The sequence below is a fragment of the Phocoena sinus genome, chromosome 8, assembly GCF_008692025.1.
Source record: "Phocoena sinus isolate mPhoSin1 chromosome 8, mPhoSin1.pri, whole genome shotgun sequence".
Classification (NCBI taxonomy): Eukaryota; Metazoa; Chordata; class Mammalia; order Artiodactyla; family Phocoenidae; genus Phocoena; species Phocoena sinus.
Genome location: NC_045770.1, coordinates 4,377,680 through 4,398,754, shown reverse-complemented (window position 1 = coordinate 4,398,754; position 21,075 = coordinate 4,377,680). Strand labels below are relative to the sequence as shown.

General features: G+C 44.2%; 1 protein-coding gene across 2 annotated transcripts in view; it reads right to left on the bottom strand.

Moving 5' to 3' along the window:
* Window positions 1-21,075, bottom strand: part of PRDM10 (PR/SET domain 10) — an 88,181-nt gene that overhangs the window by 53,457 nt on the left and 13,649 nt on the right. The window contains exons 2-3 of one of the 2 annotated variants that reach the window (XM_032641098.1): window positions 4,166-4,349; window positions 1,612-1,776 (exon numbers count right to left, since the gene is read on the bottom strand). In XM_032641098.1, the coding sequence (XP_032496989.1) occupies window positions 1,612-1,776; window positions 4,166-4,234 (234 nt within the window). In that variant the 5' untranslated portion in view covers window positions 4,235-4,349. Of the gene's footprint in view, window positions 1-1,611; window positions 1,777-1,872; window positions 1,957-4,165; window positions 4,350-21,075 lie in introns of those variants that run through there. The other variant, XM_032641099.1, reaches the window with a different exon arrangement.

Genomic DNA, 21,075 nt, shown 5'->3' with positions numbered 1-21,075 from the left:
GTCCGCCTGCCGATGCAGGGGACACGGGTTCGTGCCCCGGTCCGGGAGGATCCCACATGCCGCGGAGCGGCTGGGCCCATGAGCCATGGCTGCTGGGCCTGAGCGTCCGGAGCCTGTGCTCCACAACGGGAGAGGCCACAACAGTGAGAGGCCCGCATACCGCTAAAAAAAAAAAAAAAAAAAAAAAAAAAAAATATTGCATGAGGGCAAATTTTTATTACCAGGATCCTACTATAAACCATGGAACTGATTTCTCTTTTCATGTGTTTAAAAGTGCTTTGTACACTGTAAAGTGCTGACAATACAAACTAACATATTTTTTTAATATTTATTTATTTTGGCTGCGCCAGGTCTTAGTTGTGGCACACAGGATCTTTTTAGTTGCAGCATGCAGACTCTTAGTTGCAGCATGCGTGCGGGATCTAGTTCCCTGACCAGGGATCGAACCTGGGCCCCCTGCATTGAGAGCGTGGAGTCTTACCCACTGGACCACGAGGGAAGTCCCATACAAACTAACATTTATATATTGGGGAATATTCGTGTCATGCATTTGGAAACTAAAATTCAGAGTCACTGGCAAAAAAATGAAAGTAGCTGTAATCGTACAGTTTTTAGCTGTGCTTCTATTACAGGTCTACACATCAGTGAGTTATTAGTAAATAGCAGTTAATAAGCTAGTAGGATCCCTCGTTTAACTGAAAAAATCTGCATGTTTTCACTGATCTGTCTTGATTAAGTTACCATGTTTGGCCTGGTTGTTGATACCTTAGGAAAAGTAAAAGCTGATAATCTTGTTAATAAAATCAATCAGGAACTTCGCTAGTGGCACAATGGTTAAGAATCCACCTGCCAATGCAGGGGACACAGGTTCGAGCCCTGGTCCAGGAAGATCCCACATGCCGCAGAGCAACTAAGCCCGTGCACCACAACTACTGAGTCTTCGCTCTAGAGCCCGCGAGCCACAACTACTGAAGCCCAAGCACCTAGAGCCCATGCTCCACAGCAAGAGAAGCCACTGCAATGAGAAGCCCACACACCACAACACAGAGTAGCCCTTGCTGGCTTCAACTAGAGAAAGCCCGGGCTTAGCAATGAAGACCCAACACAGCCAAAAATAAATAAATTTATAATTTAAAAAAAATCAATATCGGGCTTCCATGGTGGCACAGTGGTTGAGAAGCCACCTGCCGACGCAGGGGACACGGGTTCGTGCCCCGGTCCGGGAAGATCCCACATGCCGCGGAGCGGCTGGGCCCGTGAGCCATGGCCTCTGAGCCTGCACGTCCGGAGCCTGTGCTCCGCAACGGGAGAGGCCACAAGAGTGAGAGGCCCGCGTAATGCAAAAAAAAAAAAAAAAAATCAATATCAATAGTCAGTTGGGGAAAGAACTCATTCGAGGTTAGTGCTCTAACTCCTTATTACGTTTAATTTAAATAAATAAACCATATCTTCCTCTGCTCAGTTGGTTATAAGCTCCTTGAGAGCATAAATCTTATATGAATATTTCCTGTATCACCAGCAAATAGCACAGTGACTGGCAGAGAGTAAACCTAAGTAATTGGTGAATTAACTGATTAACAAACAAACTATAAACCACAGTCCTTCACATGCCTGCGCAGCTTCCACGGGATGGATGTAGACCAGCGTGTGCTCCGGACCATCCACTGACGCGTAAGAGGCACCATCTGCTGTGTACACCACCTGCTGTGGTGGACGGACCTGGTCATCGGTGTAGACAATCTGGGCCACAGTTCCAGCGTCTGGAACAAAATGCACCTGGGGCAAAAAAAAAAAAAAAAAAAAAATAACCCGCAAGTATGTAGCAACCACCCTTGTGGAACAAAACCTGTCTCGCAAAGACGCAGGACTGACCGAGAACATTACACACTTGCATTTCTAAAAGATCCCCACTGAAAGGAGAACTCAACTGATACGCCTTCATCTATGCTGAGTTAGTGACTTGGCAACAGGATACAAGGACCTTGTCACTGACTTATTGCTCAATATTAGGCAACCGATTTAAAGTTCCCTTTGCCTCAAATGTCCAATGCAGGTATCTCTTTCGGGGAGTACTGACAGGGTGGTTCACTGACCCTGGAAATGTGACAGAAGATGCATGGTTGACAACATTACCGAACTACAAAATACAAATTATTTGTAATGTGAAAAAATATGTCAAGACTCAAAAGCCAGTTGCTTTCAACACATCATAAGAATTCTACTTTATAACTAACAGTGCCTTTTGGCAAACACATTAAAACAAGGTCACTTTCTTTCCTACAAATTCTTTCATACTCCAAGGCCGGTCTGGAGGCGAGTCGGTAAACGTTTGCTGACTCGGTGAAGGTAACAGAACTCTCCCTTGCCAACTAGGTAACAATACAAAAAATTCTAAGAGAGTACTTTTAAGGGGTTTTGGACAACTATTTCAGTTGTCACCAGGGGAAATAATTTTCTATCTACCAAGAACTAAAGCAGAAACTGGATTCTGTAAAGTGCTTTCGAGTAGTCAGATTTGGAGGTTCTTGAAGGCTGGCATACAGCCTGGTATCTGATATTGAAGGTACAAAGCAGATGGTCAAAGAACACATTTGGAGGAGAAATAGTTTATGTGCTGATATTGAAGTTAGACCCTCTTAGGTCGGATTCCTTCCTCTTACACTGTCTTGGCTTTAGACCTAACTTTTTTATTTCCGTTTTTTTCCAGTGGAGAATAGTAGATCCCGAAGATGACATAAGCTAATTCAATCCCCAGAAAGAAAAATGGAGACCCAGTGAAGTCAAGCACCACATAAGTAAAACAAACCTCCACTTCTATACTGAGCGCTTAGTCCAGCTTCTACATAAATCTGCTTTGCCCATGAAGATACAGTTTGCATCCATACAAGAATTAGGCTTCTAAGATATTTGTGCAGTTTTAAGTGCTGCAAAATAATTTTGTGAGTTTAGATTTGCTCATTGACATCAAAATGTTGAACTAGTTTCAATGCTTAAAAAAGAAAAAATAAAATTTCCTTAAGAGTTATCCGAACTCTTCAACTTGGTCTTCAACACCCAGTACTGGGCTAAATCAGAATTCCTGGTTGGGAGAAGGAACAGTGGGAGGAGGGGGGCAATAAAGGGTGCTGAGCTCTGCCGTCTACCATCTGGTTACCCACAAATGTGGACCCTAGTTATTAATGAACTACATTTTTGTTTATAAACAAAATACACCAAAATATATAGCTACATGAAAGTAGCCTTCCAAATAGTTTCCATGAGAACCAAAACAGTATTCTCAAATATTCTGCTGGAAGCATCTCTGGAACTGTTTTGCTCAGTATTCAAACTCAGACTTTCAAATCATACCAGGTGATCAATTTTATGTATTGTAAATTTGTTATATTGCTTAAATTAAATAAGATGTGTATATTCAAAGGTTTCAATGTTAATTTTCTGATTTTGGTAATAATACTATGATTATATAATTTGACGAAAATTAAATTACATATATATTATAATGCTCTAAAATGAAGTGTTATACTTTGGTCACATGTAAACACGGCTCCCTATGAGTGCTGACTCTTCTCAAAATTCAAATGCATACCAAAAATGCAGAGGTTCGCCTTTGCTAAGAATAGTCAAAAGAACGTGTAGCTGGTTAGGGTAGCAATTTGAAAGGCAGAGATCACTGGTTACAGCAGCATCTGAATAAGCGACTAACCTCCAGAGCTGTGGATTCAATGGGACAACTTTCAATTAGAGGTTTACATCCTGAATTTGAGAAGAAAAGGAAAAGCCACTCACTTTACAGGCATACCTGCGTACTTCATTACACATGAAGAAACAAAACCCTTTCCAAGATAACATAAAGAAAACCTCCAGTTTGAAGCTTTCAGCACCAATACCATGAAATAAAACGGAGCAGTGAAGTGGATTATGACAATAAAACAGGGGAAAGACGGAGAAGCCACGAGTGGTCTGTAGCTCCACAAAATCACAGCACCCCACATTGCTGGAGCGTCCAAGGTGCTGAAACGCTGCCCGTTCCTTCTGCACCAGTTCTGCAAGTCAGCTTCCTCCCAACCACTCATCACTGCATAGGAGCTTCTATTTCTCTAGCTGTCAGCAAACTGTACCAACTAAAAAACTGCTGTCAATGCCCAGCTGGAAGACCACTCTTCACCTGTGCAGCATTCTCCTCGTGCTCTGCAGCTGGAGGCCACACGTGTGAGCTTTCATCTTTGGAATCCATCCTTTCTTTGCTGGACAGCGTCCTGGGCACCTAGAGCAGCTCGGGGTGAAGGACAGTCATCTGCCTACCACGTGAGTGTTCATCAAGGACAAAAAGGGCTCTCTCTGCAACGTGCCTGAAAAAAGAGAGAAAAGGACCCAAGACTTTAACTAAATGAATGCATTTTAATAAATTACAGTTTCAACCACAAAAAGGGGGGGAAGAAAGCTTTGTGAAAGATTACACACCTGGGCAAAAAGGTAAAAATGAAGAAATTATTTGGAATAATGATGCGATGTATTGCATACTTGCTCTGCTCTGGGCACAAGTTAGGTGGATGGAACCTTCATCACAAATGCTGACGGCAGTCCTCTTAGCTCTCCTGAGAAGGACGAGGCCCCCAGATGTTAAATGCAGGAAAGTGCTGGGTTCACACCAAGACTCGCTGCTGCTCAGCCAGCTCGTCCCTCCCTTGCACACTTGTTTAAAATATTTTATTTTAAAATATTTTATTTCAAAATATTTTAAAATATTTATTATTTATTTATTTAGGTTGTGTCAGATCTTAGTTGCAGGCACATGGGATCTTCACTGAGGCATGCAGGATCTTTTCGTTGTGGCACACAGGCTCTTTCTTGCGGCACTCAGGCTTCTCTCTAGCTGTGGAGTGCGGGTTTTCTCTTCTCTAGTTGTGGTGCATGGGCTCTGTAGTTTGCGGCACTCGGGCTCTCTTGTTGAGGCGCGAGAGCTCAGTAGTTGTGGCATGCAGGCCTAGTTGCCTCAAGGCATGTGGGATCTTAGTTCCCCAACCAGGGATCGAACCCAAGTCCCCTGCTTTGGAAGCCGATTCTTTCCCACTGGACCACCAGGGAAGTCCCTGCACACTTGTTTAGACACTGACTTCATATACCACCAACTCAAAATGAAGAGCAGAATAATAAAAGTCACAAAACGAGGAAAAACTGGCAGGCAGAGGGAGCTGAATTTTCTGGGCCACAATTTGGCGAGTAAAAATATAAACTTTGTTTCCCATGGGGTCCATACAGTGGTGATGAGTGAGAGCAATCAGACATCAACTAAACATCAATGTGCACAAAATTTACATCTTGAAACATTATTATTTTCCAAAATAGATGTTTTAATCAATCTTCCCTTCTGATGATGATAAAACACTAACATTTTAAAGGTCACATGAGATCTGCTGTTTATCAGGGCAGCCAGGCCTGATACACCTCCTCCCACCAGCCCATTAAATAGCAGGACAGGAAAGGCCCAACTGCTCAGAACACCATTCAACTAAAGGTCAGAAAGACCACTGCCCAGGGATTGCGCTGGTGGTCCCGTGGTTAAGTCTCTGCCTTTCAATGCAGGGGGCGTGGGTTCGATCCCTGGTCAGGGAACTAAGATCCCCGGTGCCTCGGAGTGTGGCCAAAAAATTTAAAAAATAAATAAATTGCATATCTCTTTAAAAAAAAAAAAAAAAAAATACCGCTACCCAGAACCCAGCCAGAATTTTCTCCATTGTTAATGGAAATAAGCTGAGAAACATTCTTAGGCTACACGTGCTCCAACCTCTGAACCAGAATAAGGCCTATAGAAGAAAAAAAAGAAACTGGAACACCCCATGTCAGGGCCTAAGTCTGGATACAGAAAAGCCACGTCCAACAGCCTGGGAGCCTCTTTGGAGCCACTGAGGAAACTGCTCCTGCTTGGCTGCAACGCTACCATCCTCACCCCTGGCCGAAGGCACCCCACCACACACACGCTCGCCCTGCACACACCGGAGGGTCCTGGAAAAGATGCCCGTGTCACCAACAGGTGACTATATAAGCAAAGGGGCTGGGGGCACACTCTCTGGAGAGATGGAAATGTTCTCTATCCTGCATCTAGACTGGGGGATGGTTACGTGGGGAATTCATGTGTCAAAAGTCATCAACCTATTCAATTAAAATATGTGCATTTCATCATGTGTAAATTATACCCTATAAAGTTGTCTTTAAAAAAAAAAAGCATGCCTTCCTTATATAATGGTACTATCTAAGCATACGTAAAAAGGTGGTCAGGGTGAGCTGCACAGTATGTGAATTATACCTCAACAAAACATATTTTTTAAAAAAGGAATAAAAATATTAAGAAACTTAGGAATAAATGTCACCAACAATATAAAGATCTATAGGAAGAAAATCACAAAATTGTACAAAAGGACATAAAAGGCTCAGTATTACAAAATCATAAAATGTTCCACATCAGAAGTGTTTTTAAAATTTTTTTATTTTTTAATAATTTCAGACAGAAAAGCAGCATAAATAGTACAAAGAATTCCTGTACTTCTTCACTCAGGTTCCCCAGATGGTAACATTTTACCATGCTTACGTTATTATTCTCCTTCTCTCTCCCTCTATCTCTTTTGTTTTTTTAACTTGAACTATTTGAGAGTAAATCGCAGACACAAAGCCCCTTTACTACTAAATTCTTAAGTGTCTGTCTCCTAAAAACAGGACATTTTCTCACATAACCACAGTACTATCACAATCAGGACGTTAACATGAAAACAGTACTATTACCTAATTTACAGACCACATTCAACTTCTGCCAATTGTCTGATTACCATCCTTTGCAGAGAAGGAAACCCCTTTTTTCCGGCCCAGGATCCAATCTGGCATCGCACACGGTGCGTCCCGCGGACATGTCCCGTCTGTCCCCTCTGATTGGGAACAGTCCCCAGTCTTTCCTAGTTCTCCACGACCTTGACATTTTGGAAATGCACAGGCCATTTGTTTTTCAGAAGGTCCCTCAATTTGAGTTTGTCTGATGTCTCTTCATGGTTAGATTCAGGACATGTATTTTCAACAGGAATTAATACCACAGAAGAGATGTTGTGCTTTTCCCGTACAGAGATTTTTTTTTTTTTCAACTTAGTTTGTCAATTGTACAAATCACTCAAGTGCACAAGGGGCCGCAGCGAGGAGCCAGGCAGGCTCACCCCTCACGCTCTGGAAACACACCAGCCCAGAGTACCTTTCTTATTTGCTTTCATTTCTAGAAAGGTGCTTATTATTTCTCTCGACCTGGAATCCCTTATCCATTCTTCAGAATCAACCCATACCATCAATTTGTTATCTATTCTTCCAAAGATATTTTATGCATATACAAGCAAAATTTAAACACTCCATGCCTCTGCAACCACACACAGCAGCATACTGTTGATTCTATACAAAGCAGCATCTCTTTTAAACCTTATTTATTCCATATAATATCATACCCTTTACATTGTTCCATATCCATATAGCATTTCCTCATTTGTTATTACAGCTGCATCATTTCATTATATGAATATATCATAATGTATTTAATCTTGTGTTGATAAACAGGTTATTTTTAATCTTTTGTGATGAATGCGTTTGGACACACAATGTGCTATATCTTGAATTCTTTTGAAGTCTCTGAGGGATAATTTGGAGTCAGTTACAGTGGCTGTATGACTGTAGAGTAACTATTAGTTTCTGAACTCCAGCACTGGGGCTGTCCTCTCCCTGTGCCTAGCGTGCGAGGGCCCAGGGGACACATCTGTGCAGAGGCAGAAGTCAGTACAAGACGCAGAGTGGCTACGAGCTTGGGCTCTGGACCCGGATTTCGGTAGCAATTCTGTGACTTAACTGACCTCAGGCAAAGCAAGGACAGTCTCTAAATCCCTCTCCTTCTCTGTAAAATCGGGATCATAAGGTTATTGATAACATGAAATAATGCACATAAAATGCTTAGCACAATGCCTGCTCCATGATAAACACTCACATATTAGATTTTAAAAAAAGGTTCGATCATATTGCATTTTTCTGTCTAAATGTCTGCCTCTCCATCTCAACTCGAAGTTCCTTCAGGTCAAGGAATATGAGTAACTCTAGATCTGTCGTGTGGCATGTCCTTGATCATTTGTACAGATCGGTCGCAGGGGGAAGAGAGAAGAAGACACCTGATCCCAATGGGGGTGTCCAGGGATGACTTCTCAGAGAAGGTGAATCTTCAAGGATGAACAGGAACAAGAAAGAAGAGATGGGAAGGGACAGGATACTTACTCTAGACTGAAATACCTTTTCTCTAATCTTACCAAAATAAGGAAGTATACATTACATGACATAAAATACCAGAGACTGCAGAAGGCAAGGATAAAGGGGGAGAAAAAAAGAAAATAACTACTTGGCAGATGCGAGCAAAATAACAGAACAGTTCATCGACACGTAGGAAAGCCTGCTAGTAAAATTTAGCAATGCGGATGTGAAATACTGCCCACAGTGTCAGCTCCCAATAATTTTAGAATACTGTTAGCACATAAAGAAGCCCAAGATGGTGAAAACTCTTGGACTTCCCTGGTGGTCCAGTGGTTAAGAATCCGCCTGCCCATGCAGGGGACATGGGTTCGAGCAGTGGTCCGGGAAGATCCCACATGCTGCCGGGCAACTAGGCCCATGTGCCTCAACTAGTGAGCCTGCGCTCTAGAGCACGTGAGCCACAACTACTGAGCCCACGTGCCACAACTACTGAAGCCCGTATGCCTAGAGCCCGTGCTCCGCAACAAGAGAAGCCGCTGCAATGAGAAGCCCGCGCACCGCAACGAAGAGTAGCCCCCACTAGCCACAACTAGAGAAAGCCCGCGGGCAGCAACGAAGACCCAGCACAGTCAAAGCAAAATTAAATTAAATTAAAAGGGCTTCCCTGGTGGCGCAGTGGTTGAGAGTCCGTCTGCCAATGCAGGGGACACGGGTTCAAGCCCTGGTCCGGGAAGATCCCACATGCCGCGGAGCAACTAAGCCCATGCACCACAACTGCTAAGCCTGCACTCTGGAGCCCATGTGCCGCAACTACTGAAGCGCGCATGCCGTAACTAGAGAAAGCCCACACACAGCAACAAAGACCCAACGCAGCCAAAAACGAAATAAATAAATAAATTTATTTTAAAAATACATTATAAAAAAATTAAACTAATAAAAGATGGTGAAAATTCTTTAATTCAAAAAGTGTCTGGAATCTAAAGCAGTGATACAGAATACCCAGTTCTTGTTCTTTAAGATATATTGATACTTATAAGACCCACTGAGCTCCTGTAACTACTAAACTATTCAAAACAGTGTGACATTCTGCAATTATTTATTGTTTAATAAATTGTTCAAGAAAACTGAATTTTAGGTTTGACTCCGCTACTAAGTAAGTCACTTTAAAATCCTCTAGCATCAGACTCCTTATCTGTAAAACGATAGTATAAAGTGGTTTCTAGCCTTAAGCTTAGATGGGAAGCAGCAGAGTATAGTAGAAAATCCACAGACTCTGGGTTGAACATCCGGGCTTCCCCAATGACTCAGCTACTCAGTAGTTACATCCTTCGGCCAAATCACTTAACCACCTTGAGCCTCGATATTATCCTATGTAAAATGGATATGATAATTACCTACTGGTGTTACAGTGAGGGTTACATAACATATGTAAAAATCCCAGGCACAGATTTAGCGCATGGTAGTGCTCAAATGTGTCAACTTTCATATTTTACTGATGAGCTATAAGAGCTTCAGAATTTTCAAAACATTTCATATTTTTTTATTTTATTTATAAATGTATTTATTTATTTTTGGCTGTGTTGGGTCTTCTTTGCTAGGCACGGGCTTTCTCTAGTTGCGGCGTGCGGGGGCTACTCTTTGTTGCGGTGTGCGGGCTTCTCATTGCGGCGGCTTCACTTGTTGTGGAGTGCCAGTTCTAGGCGGACAGGCTTCAGTAGTTGTGGCACACGGGCTCAGTAGTTGCGGCTCACAGGCTCTAGAGCGCAGGCTCAGTAGTTGTGGTGCACGGGCTTAGCTGCTCCGCGGCATGTGGGATCTTCCCGGACCAGGGCTCGAACCCATGTCCCCTGCATTGGCAGGCGGATTCTTAACCACTGTGCCACCAGGGAAGCCCTCATAGTTTTATAAACCTAGCAACTTATCAAATAACCAATGCCCTGTACCTGAACTTTCTTCATAGCAAGGCTTGTCATATTCGATTTCCTTTTTTATTACTACTTTTTTAACTGCACAGTTTATAGAACGCTGTTGTTCTTGATTTATGGGCGAGGCGGAAGGATGATTCCAGGAACTGCCTCAGCACTGTCCAACAGGCAGGTGCTGACAGGCTCTGTGAGCTAGGGACAGACTTCCTCCGCTCGTCTTCTTGACCTGAAAGAACCCGAGATCCACAAGCCGTACCTTGTCTAGAAAATGGCCACCTACCTTCCTTCTTTCACCCACTGTCTAAAATGTTAGAGACTTCACTTCCAGGAAGAGAAGCATTTCTATCCTCTCTAATGATTTCATTCAACAAATATTTATTAAATAGTTATTAACAACAAATATTTATTAAACATGCCAGATACTGTTCTAGGTCCTATGTATATATATACATATATGTTACATATATAATATATATATATATATATATATGAATGAATGAATGAATAGTGTTATATAATTGTAAGTAGGAGCTTTAGCATCAGACAAATCTGGGTTCTATGCCCCCAAATCTACCATGTGCTTACTAGGTGTGATGTTAGTAAGCCACAGAATAATCCTCAGTCTCCTCGTTGGAAAATCCAAATTATCTGCCCAGCATGGCTGTTGTTAAGACTTAACAGTCTGCATTTCATCAAGTCTCTAATGCACTTTTTTTCACCTGTTAACACTTCTGAATGACGGGTCTATTTTACAACACTGGTGTCCCACCGTCGCTCTCACCCAGGTGGCAGGGAGGCTGTGGATGCACCGCCTGCGTGTGTGACCTTGCTCACAGCCCTTCATTAGTTCTGTCCTCGCTTCACTGAGTCATGTGTGTTGTCAGCACCAGACACCCTGCGTGTAACTGCCATTTTAAATGCGAAAAGATGACACTGTAATTTGGCATTAAAACTGAAAGGCATGGGAACAGCAGCTGGGCACAAATTTGATTAGGGAAGCAAATATCCATCACTGGAAAAATGACCTTGCCCAACAAACCTATGGGACTTGGGTATAAGAGACAGCGTCGTGAATGATGCTGCCTCGTGCAATGTTATTACTGAGATATGTGGAAAGACAGGCCTGCCACAGGCTGAATAAAAAAACACCGGGATCAGAACTCCCAGAATGGGTACAAGCTGTTTGGAGGAGATTCCTGGTGACAGCAGTGTGCCCTCTTTTCAGAAATGCTTTGTCCCCAGCACTCTTGATGGCACAGAGACATCGATGACCCTGAGCCAAAAGTGATTCTGAAGAGTCAGCCTCTGAAAGCGACAACATTTTAGGAATATCTTAAACAATTCATTTCACTTATATTTTCCCTTTTATGTATGCACGAGTGATGTGATAAAAATCTATGCCTAAGTAAATCTAAAAGAGCTCTTTCGACAAGTATCTAATAAAAATTCTAAGTACCAAAAAGCACTTGAATCCGAGTTTAATTGGCAAGGCTTTTTCCTTTTGTGATGATACGTAAAATAATTGTTGTTTCTTACCACCAACATCTTAGATTCAAGACAACATGATAGCATTTGGGATCACGTAGCATAATGACGAACATTCGAGAAATGGTAGCAATTCTTTTCATGCTTTGTGAACATCGAGCATAAAAGGTTGAGCAAGAGCTCTGCTCCCACGGAGCTCACAGTCTAGTGGGAGGGATGGGCAGCTGGCTTCCCAGCTCACCGGGGATGCCTGCGTGGTAAAAAGGACAGTGAGGAAACGTGAGGGGGAGAAAGAAGGAAAGAGAAATGCCTGCCTTTCCAGCCGCTGCACTAACAAGGCTGGCCCGGAGCCAGACGATGGAGTGGCACAGTGACCCAGCCTCCACATCGCCTGCTCTCCTCGTAGTTCCCACCCCACAGCCATATCCCCTCACCATCCACCAGCCTGGTTCCCACCAACACCAGCCCTTTTGGGCTGAAAGAAGCCAATTCTCCAGAACCACTCAGGACTTGGAGTCGAGAAGCTCCCGTTTCATCACCTGCACGTAGAGGTGGAAGAAGAGGCCCAGATCCACCTTCAAAGGTAGATGTGCACCCGGGATGACAGGATGAACTATAAATACAATTTCACTTTAAAACGTTGTTATAGGGCTTCCCTGGTGGCGCAGTGGTTGAGAGTCCGCCTGCCCATGCAGGGGACACGGGTTCATGCCCTGGTCCGGGAAGATCCCACATGCCGCGGAGCGGCTGGGCCCGTGAGCCGTGGTCGCTGAGCCTGCGCGTCCGGAGCCTGTGCTCCGCAACGGAAGAGGCCACAGCAGTGAGAGGCCCGCGTACCGCAAAAACAAAACAAAACAAAACATCGTTATAGATAGTTGTTAAATTCCCCGGGATTATGGCACATTGTTGAACCTCAGAAACACTAAGAATGCAAGAGAGGTTTCTGCACTGGTGAGGTGCCTTCCAGATGCATCATTCTTTACATGGAAAGAAGTGTACCACAATCTAGACAGTACACTTGCAAATCAACTTTTCTGGCTCATGGCAAACTAACAAGCAGAAACTGCTAACTCCTTCCCTGAAATCCTACACGACACACACCATAGAAAGAAGTTAGAGGGAGGCTGATAGACTTGCAAAATGAATATAAAAACTGTGAGAAAGAAAGTGGAGGAGTTGGCTTTGCGATCTAGGGATGGACCTGTGGGGGAGCTCAGAACAGAAGGGGACCAGCCAGCAGAGCGGGGGTGAGGAGGCAGATTTCCTTCTCGTTCTCTCCCTGAGCTCCTGCTGCCCAGCCTGCAACAACCGTCCCGCAGTGCACAAACTCAGCAGCCAGCCCTGCGCGGCCAGCGGTAGGGAGACCTCAGGGCACGCACATGAGAAGGCTGGGCGGGGAACAGACACCAAGGCCTGGAGGCCAGCCAGCGCCTCCCCTTAGGCCTAGGGCGGCAGTGTGCACCGACAGGAGGGTTCTCCCGGGACAAACAGGCAACGGCTGGGCCCAGAGGCTCTCTGGCCTGACGTACAAGCAACTGCTTGTTTTTGTTGGCTTCGCCTTTCACCTTTCTTGGAATGAACAGGCACAGCTATCTGGTGACTTTTGCTGACCCAAGTATAAAAAGAGCATCCTTCAGGAATACTCACCTAGAAATCCGTCTCCATTTAAGGGAATGCTGCCTGAGCTTGCTTTAGGTTAGTTACACCGGAACAGGCACGCAGCCACTGGAACCGCAACTTGGATTTGCCGTACTTATATGAGAGTAGGCTCGGGGTTCAGACAGCCTGGCTTAAAATCACAGATCTGCCGCCCTTAGCTTTTGACAATTGGTTTACTCTCTCTGAGCTGCAGTGTTCTCATCCGTAGGATAAAGAACGGAAGGATATTAGCTGTGTAACAGTAGAAAATGACTGTAACTAATGTACACAATACAAAAACACCTTTATGTCAAGAAACAGAAAGGACACCTTCTGATGTCATATTTAAGATTAGATTCCACTTGGTAAGAATGATTTCACTCTATGTAGAGAGGGGAAAAAAAGAAGAACATGTTCATTAAAGCACTAACTTATCAAAAGGGAAAAGAAAGATTATGGGGAATCCAATTCTATGACACAGAATAATAGAATTGCAGAACTAGAAGAGAAATTCCAGGCCCATGGTTCACAAGACAGGACCACAGTGTTCTTTGCCAAGCACCATGAAACATTAATATATATATTTTTTATGTCACAAAACAATATTAGCTAACATTTGTATAGCACTTACTACGTGCCAGGCATGTGCTAAGTACTTTACATGTATTGATTCATTTAATCTTCACAATAACCCATGAAGCTGGTACATTATTGTCTCTACTTTATAGGTGAGGGACAGAGAAAGAGAGAGATTAAGTGATTTGCCCAGGGTAACAGAGCTGGTAAGAGCTATTATGTGGCAGAGCTGTGATGCCCAGAAGCCCAGGCGTGTGACTACTGAGCCCATGTGGTGGCCACCATTCCACCCTGCTTCTCGTTCCATAAACTAAGATGACTTGACCTGTGTTAAGATTCCAGCATAAATGGCTCCATTATATGAGCTATAGAAAAATCACATCGAAGCTCATTTTATAATTTTTTTAAACTATCAGATTAAGCGAGACTAGGTATTCCCAAGTTTTCCACTAACTTTTTTTGCTACTTGTTCATTTGTCACCTCCTAGTGCTGACTAAGGTGACTGGCAGTAATAGCAACAAAGAGTTAATGAAATTTCATGGGACAGAAGCTCAAAATAAAGAAAATTCTGTCCTTTACTTTTATTTAAATGAAAAAGTGCCTTGGTCTAGCTCTAGAACACTACTGTTTCGGGGGAGGGTACTTTGGGAACCACTCGTCTCAGGCAGCTTCCGCTTTACAGAAGCTAACATCCAGCTGGCAGCGCTCTGGCACTGTGGCCATGGCATGCCCGAGGGGAGACAGTACTCAAAGGCCAAGCTCAGGACAGGATGTGCCACCGTGCACCAGCACCAGTCTGAGAAGTATCACTCATCAACTCCTTCAGCTGATTTAATGTCACGACAGCTGACAACGTTGTTTAAACCCATATCCTCCTGATTCAGAAGACATAACAGGACAGAATCACAGCGAGCGCTCTGCTCTGCACAGCTGGTCACCACTGCACAACTGAGGTGCTACAGTAAACGTGAGAGCTATAAAATCAGACCAAGCAGGCTGGAAATAAAGGGCTTCTACTATATCTAAGTGCCCATCGACAGATGAATGGATAAAGAAGATGTGGTACATATATACAATGGAATATTACTCAGCCATAAAAAGAAACGAAATTGAGCTATTTGTAGTGAGGTGGATGGACCTAGAGATTATCATACTAAGTGAAGTAAGTCAGACAGAGAAAGACAAATACCATATGATATCACTTATATGTGGAATCTAAAATATGACACAAATGAACTTATCTACGAAACAGAAACAGACTCATGGACTAGAGAACGGACTTGTGGTTACCAAGGGGGAGGGGGATGGGAAAGGGATGGAGTGGGAGTTTGGGATTAGCAGATGCAAACTATTATATAGAGAATGGCTAAACAATGTCCTACTGTATAGCACAGGGAACTATATTCAATATCTTATAATAACCTATAATGGAAAAAATATGAAAAACTCTAGATACATATATGCATGATTGAGTCACTTTGCTGTATACCAGAAACTAATAAAACACTGTAAATCAACCATACTTCAGTTAATTAATTAATTAGTTAAATGTGGGGGGAAAAAGGCTTCCCCAATGTTCACTCATTTAGAATGGCAAGCTGAGATTTTACATTTCATTGATTTCTGGAAGAAATAGTTTTGGAACTCAGAAGGGAAAAAAAACTGAACTTGGTTCTAAATGGTGAACAGGAACTAGCAGAGGAAGTAACAATGGACAAAGAACAAACGTATACAGATTTCAACACAAATTCCCCATTCTTGCTGAAAAGGGGAAGCCCAAATAATCCATCCCATAGTTTCTCAATTTTAAAAATTCACAACAAATTAGTATTTCCATTGAGAAAAAATGAAAATGAGGAGTGAAAACTGTCTGCAACACCCTCTCCTTGCCCAGCAAGGTGCCCCACGCCCCGGCAGACACTGTTTATCCAAGCTTCACCCCAGCCGGGGGCCAGGGGGAGGGCTAGCGCAGGACCGGCCTAGAGTTCGCAAAGGACCAAGTGACCACAGACAGGGTGATGCCTCACCCGCAGTCCTGGGTCTGGTGGGCCTGAGGTCCCTCCGTTTGTCGGAGCCCAATTCCATCTTAAGGGGCTACTATGACCCCAGCTAAAGAGCTCCTGGAAACCTACCAGTGAGGGCGGAGTAGTAGGACTAAAATATCATTTTTTTAATTCCACGAGGAAATAAAGTAAGCACAATTCCAGTGAAGGGAAGTACACCTAAGGAACTAAAAGCTTCTGAAAAAATAAATAGTCAGGGAACAAGGCTTTCAGAAAGGCTTTCAACAAATTGTTAAAATTATAATAATAAACTTTTGACTAGGTTCCAAATAAAAAAGGGGTTCTTAATTAAGCAGTTATGGATTTGGAATATTTCCATATAAGCAGAGAGCTCTAAGGATAAAGATAAAGGATGAAAAAGTGGTCATAATGGGGTCCTCCAGGTATTTCCACCAATGCCATTCACATTTTACATTCGTTATAAATGTTGCAATGAAGCAAATAGTGAAAAGCACAAGACCGCAGAAAAACTCCAGATAAAATTTTATGCCACCGGGGAAAAAGCTCCAGAAAAAACCCTCAGAAACCGGGTCGTGAGCAGGGGAGAATGGCAGATAAGTGTCGGCGTAAGCTGCACTTTTAATATTATGAGACTGAACTGCCTGTTACAGTCTAAAAACTATTATAGAGGGACCTCTCTGGCAGTCCAGGGGTTAGGACTCGGTGCTGTCACTGCCGGGGCCTGGGTTCAATCACTGGTCAGGGAACGAAGATCCCGCAAGCCGCACGGTGCAGCCAAAAATTAAAAATAAATAAATTAAATTAAATTAAATTAAATTAAAAACTGTTGTAGAATATATCCTAAGTAACTCTGGCCATAAACAAGGACAACACTGTGTAACTAGAAGAGAGCTGAACTAAGGTTTTTTAAAAAAACACAGGATGACAACAGCAAGCAAGGAATGAGGTGTGTCAAACAGGCCTGCAACGGTCACCTCGGCCATCTCTGCCTCTCCATTTGTGTCCCTTTGCCTTCACTTCTCCCACAGAAATCTCCACATTAGGCAATGATTCCTCCTACTTTTCTTGTGCACACAAAGGGCTTCAGAGACTATCAACGAAGGGTTCTCTTCTTTGAAAGGTTATTTTTTCCAGTCAGGGCTGTGGCACTCCTTTCTTCATGTCTCAAAAGATGCATGCAAGCAAATCTTTCTTTGTGTCAACCCAAGAAACACAGACTTTATTTTCCTAGTTCAGATAAGAACTTTTCATGCACCAAAAGAAAATAAAGATTGATCCTCCCATCCCATTTGATTGTTTGTCAGCAATGCATTTGAACCCCAACAAGTCATTCAAAAGAACTCTTACCATTCACTCAAAGAAAAGAAAAACCTAGGCTAAGGACATGCTGGGGGTCTTAGCCTAACAATTCTACATTAATATCTTTGAGAATTCAAAAGGAGGCAGCACTCAGTGGGAGTTCTAAAGAATGATAGACCTTGATGTTTGCCTTTTCCTTTTTACAAAGAATAGCTGGTTGGCTGGTAAAATGTGAAAGCGATTCCAAAGAGGACTCTATCAGGGGTCTTCCATTCTGCTCTTACAAGATTTCAGGTGGAAACCTCAAACCGCAGTGTATCACAGGCCTACGGAGAAGCACACAGATCATTAGTGTCCGACCTGAGGGAGGTTCACAAAGTAAAGGCATGTGGATCAAGGAACAGAAAGCCACCAGCCTCTGGAAGCCTTGTGGCACCTTTGGGAGAGGCCACCTGCCTCCCCTGGCCTCCACCCTCTGCCCATCCTCCCACGGGCTGCAGAAGGGCCCTCCACCCCACCAAGCTGACTCCAGGCTGGTCAGCAGTTTCTGCAGGCCTACAAGACAGAGTCTGCTCTTAGGTTTGACCTTCCGGGAGTGGCAACGGAAATTTCTAGGTAGGTGTTTCCTAGGGAGCCTCTTCCTTGGTGGGCCCAGGATTCCAACTTTTTTCTTCCCAGCAAAGTGAAACCACCAAAATCCCATTCTGCTATTCAGCTACTTTTGGCGTGACTTGTTAGCCTCCCGGCCAGTACAGCCTAGTCTACAAATAGCTTGAGGGGAAAACCAGAGCCGGCCTTGCAGCCCTTCACCTGAAATGTCTTATCTCTCCAGCCCCACAAAGTAGCCTAAAGCACTACTTGCTTCTCCTGTCTCTTAGTAGCCCTTTCCAACCAGCTTCCCAGCCTCCTGGGAATCAGAAAATGCTCCAAGGGGAAAAGCAGGTGCAGAAATCCAGGCACGTTTCAATAAGCATCCCCTCTCCTGGGTCTGACCATTCAGAACTGGCTGCCTTGGTAGGAAACTGAGGGCAATCCCAGGGGGATGAGACTGTGAAAACATTTCCCCTTTGACCTTGTGACTGTGTTTATCGAAATCTGAGAACTTGTGGACACCAGTAATGGTAGCCCCTGGTAAGAAAAAACTGTCATATGACACATCTGATATGACAAAGTATAATCAAGATACACCCAGAATCATTAAATAGGTCATTGATTTATCAAGGAGCAGAAAAGCAATGAGAAAGCTTTGGAATATAGGCAGTATCTAAAAATATTGTGTTGTTATTAAAATGTGATTCTCCCGGGCTTCCCTGGTGGCACAGTGTTTGAGAGTCCGCCTGCTGATGCAGGGGACACGGGTTCGTGCCCTGGTCCGGGAAGATCCCACATGCCGTGGAGTGGCTGGGCCCGTGAGCCATGGCCGCTGGGCCTGCGCGTCCGGAGCCTGTGCTCCACGGCCGGAGAGGCCACAGCAGTGAGAGGCCCGTGTACCGCAAAAAAAAAAAACAAAAAAAAAATGTGATTCTCCCAACTTTGAAACTAAATATTCCTTCTTCATACACTGCAATGGAGGAAACGTCCCCAGTCTGACCCAAGCCCAGGGCTCTCCACCTGGGCTGCTGGGCAGCCTGTCTGTCTGGTCCCCTCAGGGGCTGCACCGCTCTGCACGCTTCCCCACACCCACTCCTCTGCAGCATCACTGTTCCCTCCCTACTGGAACACTCACATCAGCAAATGTGCACAGTATCTCCTATCTTTACTGTACACTTTTCTAAACGTGTCATATTTCAACAAAATGTTTACAGTAAAAACAAACTTTCCCTTGGGCCCACCTTCCTGCTCACCTACTTCTCTCTGCTGTTCTCACACACAATAAAGAGCTGGCGAGCCCACCTTCACTTCCTCGCCCCACATTCCCTCCCCAATTGGGCTTCCACCCTTGCCAACACACCACCCTGCCCCCCTGCAAGGCTGCACCTTTTAAAAGTCTACAGCCAAACCCCAGGTTCCCTCCAGGTTCTCAGCTCACTTGACCTCGGGAACATTCACACCCTCCTTAAGCTCTTCTCTCCACCTCCTAACACTAAACTGTCCTGGTTTCCTCCCACCTCTATGGCACCTCCTTCACAAGCTCACTTGCTGGCTGACCTCTAAAGGCTGCGCTGGCAGACCTCTCCTCCTTCTAGCTTTACACGCTCCCAGGGCTCAGGCCAGCCTTCAGGGCTTTTGCAGTGGCTCCACCTGGATGCTCTGGCCAACATTTCAGATGGCCACCTCCTCCTCCCTATTCAGATTTCAGGGTCAGTCTTACATCCTCGGCAGGCCTTTTCTGTTCCCTGTCTCCACCTTGCTCTCCTTTCACACTCTGCAAAGCATGTACCATCAATTAAGTGATGCACACATTTTGTGCAGAGTCTGTGTCCCCTGCCACCCGCCACGGGGGAATGCAGCTGCACGAGAGTGCCCTCACCCAATGCGACAACGCAGGGCCCTCAGCACCTGGAAGCCGGCCGACAGCAGAGGGTCCACGAATGCTTCTGGAATGAACGCATGGTCCAGTCTCCTGCCTTAGGAGGGAACCGCTTTCTTAACAAAAACACTCTTAGGATGAATTCCCATAAATAAAAAAATGTGTCAGCATTAAAATGACAGTGTCCAACTACTTCCACAGTTAAGAAATTAAGTATATGTATAATATCAATGTTTACAACTGAACTTTAATGAGCTGGAAAGAAAAAAACATGGAGAGGGAGAAAGCAAATTCCTCAAGACATTATCTAGTACCATAAACTAGCAAATCCGAATATTCTGAGGGAGCTTGAACTCACGCCAACTATAAGACTGCAAAGGTACATGGAACTCAGCTGCTTCCCAAATCAAAATCAGTCCTTATAAACACAGAGTACACTGGGTCAAATATGGTATTAAAAGAAATTCTCTGAGAAGTCCATGTATTACAACCCAAGGAATAGATCTTGACGTCTGACTGTAGAATTTCTGAAGTTTCTGTAGGCATGACCTGTGTCATGCCCATGACAGCACTGTCACAGTAGGTCAGGTATTAAGAGGAGCCAACCTCACAGTGGATAAACCCAGGCTCAAGGTGGCACAGCCAAGGCTGGTGGTAGGGCAGTCTGGGAACTAGAATGTACATCCCTCCCCTCCCCTGGGGCCTCCAACCTGCTTTAGTTAACAGGATGGACAGAGGTTCAGGGGTGACCGTCAGAACCGTCGGAAATCACAGCTGGACAGTCCTCCCTCCTGTAGAGCCATGGTCAGTCCTTACACAATTCCTGGTGCCTTACCAGGACCTTCCACTAGCCTACTACCACCCCACGTCCCCTTCCCCCATCTCTAGCATGGTGGCGTGAACAGAGCTCCAGAGTCAGACGGCCTGGGTTCACGCTCTTCAGCCACCATCCACTCACTACGTGACCAGAGACAAGTCACCTCACTTCCCAAGCCTTAACTCCCTCATCTATAGAACAGGAACAACAACGAGAGATCCACTTGCTAAGGTAGAACTATGAAATAATAATGTGAAACCATGAAATCAATGAAACAAAACACCATACCTGGCACTTGGGAAACAGTAGCAGACGTTCATGGTTGTGGTTGCCCCAGTTACTGATATTAATTATTAATACACCTTAACAATGCATGTTCATTCCTAGGGTTAAGCACCTCTGGCTCTTCACCTGCTGTTGTGTAAGTGGAACATTCTTGAAATTCAAATCATACAGACTGTAAACTCTCCACTAACAGGAAAGGTTTTCCCAACTAAGAAGATCTATAGTATACGGAGGTTCAGAATTATAGTTGAACATAGCTTATGCACCCTCAACTTCAGCAAAATACTAATCTATAT